Source organism: Cyprinodon tularosa, unplaced genomic scaffold, assembly GCF_016077235.1.
Source record: "Cyprinodon tularosa strain WSP-4 unplaced genomic scaffold, ASM1607723v1 ctg107, whole genome shotgun sequence".
NCBI classification, from domain to species: Eukaryota; Metazoa; Chordata; class Actinopteri; order Cyprinodontiformes; family Cyprinodontidae; genus Cyprinodon; species Cyprinodon tularosa.
This window is the reverse complement of record NW_024037860.1, coordinates 2,514,596-2,523,788: the sequence shown is the minus strand read 5'-3', so window position 1 is coordinate 2,523,788 and position 9,193 is coordinate 2,514,596. Positions and strand designations below refer to the sequence as shown.

At 43.8% G+C, this 9,193-nt stretch overlaps 1 protein-coding gene across 1 annotated transcript; it reads right to left on the bottom strand.

Moving 5' to 3' along the window:
- Positions 1-2,220: 2,220 nt before the first annotated feature.
- Positions 2,221-6,150, bottom strand: LOC119786541. Its single transcript, XM_038289986.1, has 4 exons — positions 5,600-6,150; positions 5,325-5,523; positions 3,632-5,191; positions 2,221-2,361 (listed from the first exon to the last, which is right to left on the bottom strand). Exons 1-4 carry the CDS (start codon positions 6,148-6,150, stop codon positions 2,221-2,223), a joined length of 2,451 nt encoding a protein of 816 aa, XP_038145914.1.
- Positions 6,151-9,193: the final 3,043 nt, after the last annotated feature.

Here is a 9,193-nt window from a genome sequence, read left to right as displayed (position 1 = left end):
GTTAAATTGTGGATAATTTCATATTGGCTTACACAGTACATGATGGTACAGGCTTTCATCATCATAACTACTAGGGGTGGAACAGTTCACAAAATCCATGGTTCGGTTCGATTCACGGTTTCGTGGTCACGGTTTTCGGTTCGGTTCGGTATATGTTGATTGTTACACCGAAATCCCATAAAGATTTATGAAATTAATGAAAAAATCCGCCAAAATAATGGATTGTAATTATTTTAAATGATCCGCGGAAACCCTGGATCATTTCCACATGTTTTGCTGCTTTGAATTTAATCATCTCGCGCATGCTCTCTACCATCTCCAAGGAACTCAGAGCGGAGCGGACGGGAGCCACAGCGGAGGCTGTAGGCTTTGCTTTGTGCAGGCGGTCTGGAGCGCAGCGGGGCGGAACAGAGCGCTGATGGAGTATGTGGGATTTCGGGGTTAGCATGACATGTTTGTCATGTTGCTGTTAGCCTAAACAAAACGTGTTGCACAATGCTTGCACTTTTATCCACAACTTTCTTTCCGCCGTCATCGTAGGTCACTCTAAATGCAAAGCGGTCCAATACAGCAGACCTATAAAGTGCTGCTGGCGCGTCTTCCAACTCCTGTTCTTTCCCACTCGCCATACCCGCACAATTCTCCACAACAACTGATTTTTTTCCCTGCTACACCCGACTACGCTGCTTTGCTTCTTCTTCTTCTTGTTTACTACTGGTGGTTTGCTTTGGTCGCAGTACCGCCACCTTCTGCTCTGGAGTGTACATGCGTCGCCTATGAGAACGCAACACACGCGAACCTAACGGTTCGGACGGTTTTCATAAACCGTCCCATCCCTAATAACTACCAATTCAGCTATCAGTACAACTCACTTAGAAACACGCCTCTGTATTGATTTATCTTGTACTCTACCTCCAGAGTAGCACTGGATTTGGAAATTGCTAAGTCAATGCCTTAAAGCAGACAACATCTGTTCTTGAGTGCCACTGTCCTGCAACTTTTGCATGCATCCCTGCTCCAACACACCTGAAAAAAAAGGACAAATTACCTCCTTGGGATGTGGGTAAATTTAGCAGAGCCCTGGCCATTAACCACTCATTTGTTGCAGTTGTTTTGTAAAAAAGAAATGGATGCAAACGCTACTAGAACTCTGGGACCAACGCTGTCTACCCCTACCTTAGAGCAAGGGGTTCAAAGTGCTATGGGTCCACAAAGTCGCTCTAGAACTCTGGTGCCAAGAGCATTGAAAATAATCTCAAACATTTAAAGACCTGTGGCGTAATTACCAGCGTCACTCTGCTAACTCTACAGTATTTAATAAGGCTAGGCTAGGCTGAGCTAGTAGCCGCTTTCTCTAGTCTGCTCATTCCCACATTTAGCCTAGTCCCTCTGGTCTCCTGGCATGGACACCTTTGGTCACACTTTTTGGGGAGGGGTTATGTTCTCACATAGGCTTGTTCACACAGCAAAATTTAACTATTGGGTGAATTTCACATCTTTATAGACACCACCTAGAATCACACTCTAGTGTGTATATTGTATATAGCTATACATTCTGTATATATATATATATATATATATATATATATATATATATATATATATATATATATATATATATATATATATATATATATATTGTCGTGCTTTACCTTCCGGTGGCGTGGATGTTCTGATGAAGCACACGACAAGGAATCTTCTTGAACTGAACTTTACTTTCTCCGGCAACAGGTGAGTTACAGACACAGCTGATGGTTTATACACTGCGTTGTTTTGGCCTCTAGCTCTGGCACAGCGTTTTAGCAGTGTCCGTACAGTGAGCATTGAGTGCCTTACAACCAGAATCATAACAATGAAAGCTCTCGCGATGATAAGGTTAACTAGACGACCTTGTTGCATTTACTGACTTAACACTAGGCTCGGAGAAATCAAAACGAAACAGAATAACAGTCTTTTATGATCATAACAGCCTAAATTGCCTTACACTACCCCCCCTTTTCAAGACTACTGAGTCCCTGCAGTATCTTTAAGGTAAAGAAACAACTCTGGTAAACAGAAATGAGTCCAAAATTACGAAAAAAACAAATACGTTGGGGCGATAAAACTAACCAATCCCCTGGTTACTTTTAGTTTTAACATTTAAGTTTTAACCATAACATTTAGCTCAGTATAACTTCTACTAGTGTCTGAATCTCTCTGGTCGATTGACTATGCGACCACTCAATGTTTTAAAAGTCTTTTCCGAAGATTCTTCATCACCTCGTCTGCCTCCCTGGTGGTACGCTGGTCCCTTGGGTTGAACAGTCTGACCTGAACCTTCATCCTGCGATGCCTTGTCCGGATCGCCTGGCAGTGGTAGCACTGGCGCCAAAGGAACATCCTCCGCATTTAGATGGTCTTGATCCTGGCACTGTTGCAGTATTTTACTCCTTTGACGTGAAACCCAAACTGGTATCACCTCGCTGTCATAGGGCTTGAGACTCTCACGATGCATTATTGTCCTGTGCTTGGGACCTTGGATCTCATACAGTACAGGACCACAGTGTGCTGCCACAATCAGGGGACCCCTCCATTACGCTTGAAGCTTTGGGCTAAGTCCCTTCTTTTTTGTGTCGTCTTTGACGAACACTAGATCTCCGATACTGTAGGTGTGCTCGTTTGCTCGAAGGTCATACACCTTTTTCTGTCGTTCTTGTGCAGTGCGAAGATGACTTCTTGCCAGGCTTTGTGTTTCCTTTAAGCTTTCTTCAAGATGATAGATATAATCTACAACTTCCATTGCATTTGATTTGAGTCTTGCAGTACCACACTGGATATCGTGTGGCTGGTGGACCTCCCTTCCAAGCATGAGTCTGTTCGGTGTGAATCCTGTTACCATGTGTCATGAACTACGGCAGGCCGCAGTCAGCAGGGGCAACTGTTCATCCCAGTTCCTCTGGTTTTCGTCCACATAACATCGAAGCATCTGCAGCAAGGTCCTATTGAACCGTTCAACCTGCCCATTAGAGGACGGATGGCAAGGTGTAGTTCTGGTCTTGGTTATTTGCAGGAGCTTACACACATTTCGAAATAGCGAACTTTCAAAATTACGCCCTTGATCTGTGTGTAGTTCTAGGGGGGCCCCAAACCTGGCAATGAAGTCATAGACAAGTTTCTTTGCAGTCGTTTCCGCACCTTGGTCAGGAATAGGAAAGGCTTCAACCCATCTTGTGAACTGGTCAATAATGACAAGAATATACTTGTTGCCAGAGTTTGACACAGGAAATGGTCCAAGATTATCAAGGTGCAAACGAGCCAGTGGTGCTTCAACCTGGTAACTCTGCAGTTTTGCTCTTTTCTTCGGTCCCATAGATTTGCATGCACTGCAGTGTGGGCACATTTTAACAAAAAGGTGAACATCTCCACCCATGCCATACCAATGATAACTCTGGCGCACGCGCTCCAGAGTTTTGGCTTCACCCAAGTGACCAGAGTATGGAGGGTTATGGCATGACTGTATGACTTCTTTCTGCATAGTTGTTGGAACTAATAGCAGCAAAGTTGGGCACTGGTTCCCAATTTTCTCCCAGGAGTAATAGAGGACTCCTTTTCTCAGTGTAACTTGGGGCCAACAAAGCCAGAATTTTCTCACTGCAGGACTTTCAAGCATCACCTCATCTCTGCTGGGGAGCGTCCCTGTTTCCTTCCATGTATAAAGGATGGCGAGGACAGGATCTGCTTTCTGGAGTGTAGCAAGTTGCTCAGGGCTAAGCGATTCTAGCCAGTTGATCTCTGGGCTCTCTGAGAAGGGTGCAGATGGCTGACCCTCCACTGACTGAGTACCATTGCAATTTATAAAGCTTTGAGGCTCTATGCAACGCACAGCTAGTGGCTCAACATCATCCATGTCTTCTTCAAAATTTTCCCACCGCTCATGAATTCTCTGGCAGTACTTGCACCCTCTGCATGGCAGATCTGCCAGATTCACCCCTGCTTGGTAACAGTCACATTTTTCCATATTTTCTTTTGGCAGCCTTGACATGGTATCTGCAGTAGCGTGCTGCTTACCAGCTCGATGCTCAATGTGGAAGTCATACTGGCTCAATTCTTCAAGCCAGCGAGCTAGCTGTCCTTCAGGGCACTTGAACCGAAAGAGCCAGGTGAGACTGCCATGGTCGGTCCGAAGTAGGAACTTTCTTCCTAGAAGATAGTGGCGGAACTGACGTGTGAAACGCACAACAGCGAGTAATTCACGACGTGTGACACAGTACCTTTGTTGAGCTGGCGTAAGCTGACAGCTGGCATAGGCCAAAACTCTCTCTTCTCCCCACTGGACCTGTGACAGGACAGCACCGACACTGTTGTTGGAGGCATCAGTATCGAGAATGAACTTGCCATCAGGATGGGGATATCCCAGCACAGGTGCAGTGGTCAGTCTCTCCTTGAGCTTAGTAAAAGCAGCCTGATGTACCTCTGTCCATACAAACTCACTCTCCTTTTTCAGAAGATGATGAAGGGGGTTTGTCAGTTCTGCAAAATTTGGGACAAATTTGCGATAGTAGTTGCATAGCCCCAGGAACGCCTGTAACTCTTGCAGATTTTCAGGGGATTTCCACACCTGTACATCTTTGACAGGAGCTGGATTCGGTCTGATTCCTTCTCCACTCACAATATGGCCGAGAAACAGGACTTCTTCTTGAACCAGGTGACATTTTGATGGCTTTAGCTTAAGCCCATGGCTCTGAAACCTTTGAAAAACCTGCTCGAGACGATCTAAGCTTTGGTCCACTCCGTTTCCAACAACAATGACATCATCCAGGTAAATAAGGAGGGTTTCCCATTGAAGGCCTCTAAGGACAAACTCCATTGCCCTTTGAAAAGTACTCGGAGCATTACAGAGTCCAAATGGCATTCGGGTGTATTCATAAAGGCCCCATTTTGTGATGAAGGCTGTCTTTTCACGATCGTTTTTGTCTACTGCAACCTGCCAGTAACCAGACTGGAGGTCAAGTGTGGAGAACATGGTAGCTCCCCCAACAACATCAAGACATTCCTCAATCTGGGGTAGCGGATAAGCATCCTTGACAGTCAAACTATTTAGACTGTGGTAATCTACACACCACCTTATTCCGATATCACAGTTGTTTGAGCTCCTGTGTCTGCCACTGCTTGTGTTGAAATGCCATTTATGATCAGAGGAACTTGTAAACTCTCACCTCTCTTCTTGGTGCAGCCAATCTGCCGTTCTTGTAATTGTGGATTTGTGATAGGGGCTCCATCTGACTGCAGCATGTGGTCTGTAGGCATTTCATTATAATTACATGCCTCAGGGCTGGGTGGCCTACCACAGTCCTTTCTGAAATGTCCTGTCTCTCCACATTTAAAACATGGACCGGCTGCTCCACGATTTGGGCTTGGTGTTTGTGAGCGCCCTCTGTTGTTTTGCACCTGTTGGTAACTTTGCTTTCTTTCTGGTACAAAGCTCTGGGCTGCTTTTGGCTTTTGGGCTCTTGTGTTGCCAGGCTGGAGACTTTCAACCTGCAGCTTCAGATTTCCAACCGTGTTAACAAGAGTCTTAACTTGTTCCACTAATGCAGCAAATTGGTCAGATGTAACATACTGGGGAGTCTGGACCCTGCGTGACACTGTAGCTGTGTCTTCACACTTGTCTTCTTCGTCAACCCACGAGATGCGTCTTGCTCTGTTTTTTATCTCAGTGTCGCAGCCTACGGTAGCTTTGAAGTTATGCTCATGGGCCTCCACCAACTTTTGGGCCTCAACAAGGGAACTTGGATCACGATTCATAACTTCATAGGCCACCTTTTGATTTCGTAAGCCTTTGAGGAAAGCATCAGTTGCTAACTGATCCTGTAATTGGAGGTCTACTCCTGAATAAGCAAGTGTGACCAGGCGTCTCACCTCCTCTGCAAACTCAGCTGATGTTTCCCGTCCTTGTCTGAGTTCTCCAAGTTTCCTCCTTATGGTGGTTGGGGGGTCTTTTTTCCCAAAACGTTGAGCGAGTTGCTCCACCAGCAGAACATAATCTTCCCTTATGCGTTCTGGTAATGAGCAGACGTACCGCACTGCAGCTCCTCTTAAACACTCATGTAGTCTGTCCACTCGCTCTACAGCACTCCATCCATACTTCCTGGCTTGACGTTCAAACGGCATCAAAAATGAATCCCAATCCTCATTTCCATCAAAAGTAGCTAGTTTAGGTCTCTGGGGTTCTGGCAATGTATGGTAATGGGCTGTAGAAATATTTTGCCTCCTATCATCATGGTAAACAGGTATGTTTTGGGCTTCAACCTCAGAGTCTCTTATCTCCCTGTGTCTAGTGTCAGGTTCAGAAGCTATAGTCCGCCTTGACGGCCCTGTGCTTCGAGATCTTTGATTTATGACCTCCAGTTCAGCTGCAAAAGACGCATTATCCCTTGGTCTAGTAGTCATATCAAAAGAGACACTTGGCTCAGGTGCATGCCTTTCTCTTGTCTGCATTGGGATTATATTCACCCCCCCATGAGCAGGAATAGGTGATGGTGTGGGTTGTTGTGCAGCTGATTGTCCTGTAATGTGTGAAAGAACAGGGGCCAGCATCATTTGAAGGTTTCTTGTTTGTTGATTTTGATTTTCCAAGACAGCTTGTAACCATTTAGGGGCTGTTTCTGCCTCCCCAGGGGCTGATGTAGCGCCTTGTAATTCTTCTGTCATTTTTTAGTTAATTTTTTAACGTTTTTCCGTGTACTTCAGGTTACGCTCTTATTTTGAAGGACCGCACCGGAAGTTGTCCGCGGCTGCGCTTCAGCAACTTCACAACGGTTTTTTTTTCTTTATTTTTTTTTCTTCTTTCTTTCTGTAGCGTAACTTGACTTATTAGTTCAGGATGCCGTTTTTTTCTTTTCTTTTTGGATTAACACAGAAGTTTTAAGAAGATCCCACTTCTGACACCAGTTGCCGTGCTTTACCTTCCGGTGGCGTGGATGTTCTGATGAAGCACACGACAAGGAATCTTCTTGAACTGAACTTTACTTCCTCCGGCAACAGGTGAGTTACAGACACAGCTGATGGTTTATACACTGCTGTTTTGGCCTCTAGCTCTGGCACAGACAGCGTTTTAGCAGTGTCCGTACAGTGAGCATTGAGTGCCTTACAACCAGAATCATAACAACGAAAGCTCTCGCGATGATAAGGTAACTAGACGACCGTGTTGCATTTACTGACTTAACACTAGGCTCGGAGAAATCAAAACGAAACAGAACAACAGTCTTTTATGATCATAACAGCCTAAATTGCCTTACAATATATATATATATCTCTGCACCATCAACACCAGTAAAATTCCTTTTAAACGTAAACCTACTTTGCAATACATTTTATTCTGATTCTGACCACTCGTGACAATACAAATATCGGGAATAGAACAGTTTTGGTCACACATTGTGTTGTCTCCAGCCACATGACACGCATCACACCATTGTGAGACAGTTTCACTCAGAACATTGACATGTAGATGGGAAATCTTACCAAACCTCTGGAGATACATAAATTATAGCATACTGTTAACTGAAAGGTCTGTGTATGGATTAAATTGTTGCGCCTCATTGGGTACACCAAGTAAACATTCAGCCACATACAAAAAAAAAAAAAACAAATACAAAAAAACTAAAAGGGCAGGTAGAACAAAAATGAGTTACAACATAAGTAAAAGTTATTATGTATGTCTTATTTATCAATGCTACTATACATCGTAATGGGTGGATTTATTTAAACATGGCTGGATAATAGCTATATTTTAAGCATGCAATGAGGGACTCAACACTGAATTAATGACACCAAAAGAGGGTGGTTTTAAATTGGGAAATTGAAACTCTGGTGGAAAGACCATGCAAAAAAAAATTTGTAGCACAAGAGACTTTTAATCTGCTGGGATTTTGCATAAACAATGGAGGACTTATAATAATGCAGCCAGTGACAATGGATGATATTCCTTTTTCTGCACTGCAAATTCAACAGAGGCAAAAAAACTCAGTGAATAAACACCATAGTGTAAATGCCTCTACAATGTTTATACAATACAATATTTATGTTGGGCACTCTAAGTTGTGAATTTTATTCTCATATTGTCTAGGATTAAATTAATGTAAAATAACACAGTTGTTTCAACAGAAGGTTGTTTTGACTGCTGTGTTGTATGCATTTGTGTTTGTGAGAGAATGAAAATACCTTTCTTCCTTCTTCATTCAGTCTGTTTACTGCTGGTTATCTGAGCGAAGTGTGTGCTGGCATTCTTTCACCCCTGTTGTAAAGACAGTATTCTACTGAAGCAAGAAAAATAAAGCCCTTAGTGACAAAAACAGAAAATCTGAATCAAATAAAGGGCTCATTAGGCCTTACCAGAGTTATATCCCTTTCTCACTGACCACAAAAACATGTTTAAACCCGCAAACAATTACCTTCTAGGGAAAACGGGAACGGCGCCCTGACCTTCGACCAGCTGCGTCAAATGACTTGGCAGAGACCCTGCTTAAAATTGCCTTCACACATCTCAGCTCTGATTGGGAACATTAGACCCAGGCTGACGCGATAATTTACCTGATATGATTCAGCACAACAAACGTACATCACAACATCGCACCAGTCGCGTGTGATCTAATAAGCTGACTTTGCTTACATTGGATAAAACATGGCGCTGCACTGTTAAGCGGGATTCAATAAAGTACCAATACTGTGCCCGGGCTTCCTTACATGTTGCTCTCAATTGTTTCCTTTGCTGATGTCTGTCGCACTCATGACATCATCAATGCTAACCAGGCGTCATTACATCCCCATACTTGCTGATGTTGGGGACAAAAGAAAAAGCATGCCAGCACGGGATCAGATCTATTTTTTGTGGCCAATGGGAAGGGAACCACATGCCGATTGATAGCGGGTCAACCCGTGTTTGAAAAACCCTCCTTAACCCGTTAATTTCAATGGTAAAGAGACTATAGTCACTCATTTGATTCATTGTGTTGGGGCTAGGATATACCTAAAGGTTGCAGAGGAGGAGCTTTTAAAGACTGGACTGGATCCTTGCTGTAGCATAAGAAAATGTTGCAACTATACTGTATGTAGGTCAGTTGAGCCGATGGTTTTAATCTTTGATTAAAGTTTTCAATATAACCTCTTCAATGTGTTTTTTACAAGAGTATTGTGGCCAAAGCGAGGAAAAAAG

Excerpts from the sequence above, each read along its gene's own strand:
- LOC119786541 (XM_038289986.1), bottom strand. The coding sequence starts at position 6,150 with ATGCCGTTTGAACGTCAAGCCAGGAAGTATGGATGGAGTGCTGTAGAG. Across the intron at positions 5,524-5,599 it reads CGCAGGGTCCAGACTCCCCA|CTGCAGGTTGAAAGTCTCCA; the intron begins GTATGTTACATC and ends GGAAATCTGAAG. Across the intron at positions 5,192-5,324 it reads ACATTTCAGAAAGGACTGTG|GAGTTTACAAGTTCCTCTGA; the intron begins GTAGGCCACCCA and ends GAAGAGAGGTGA.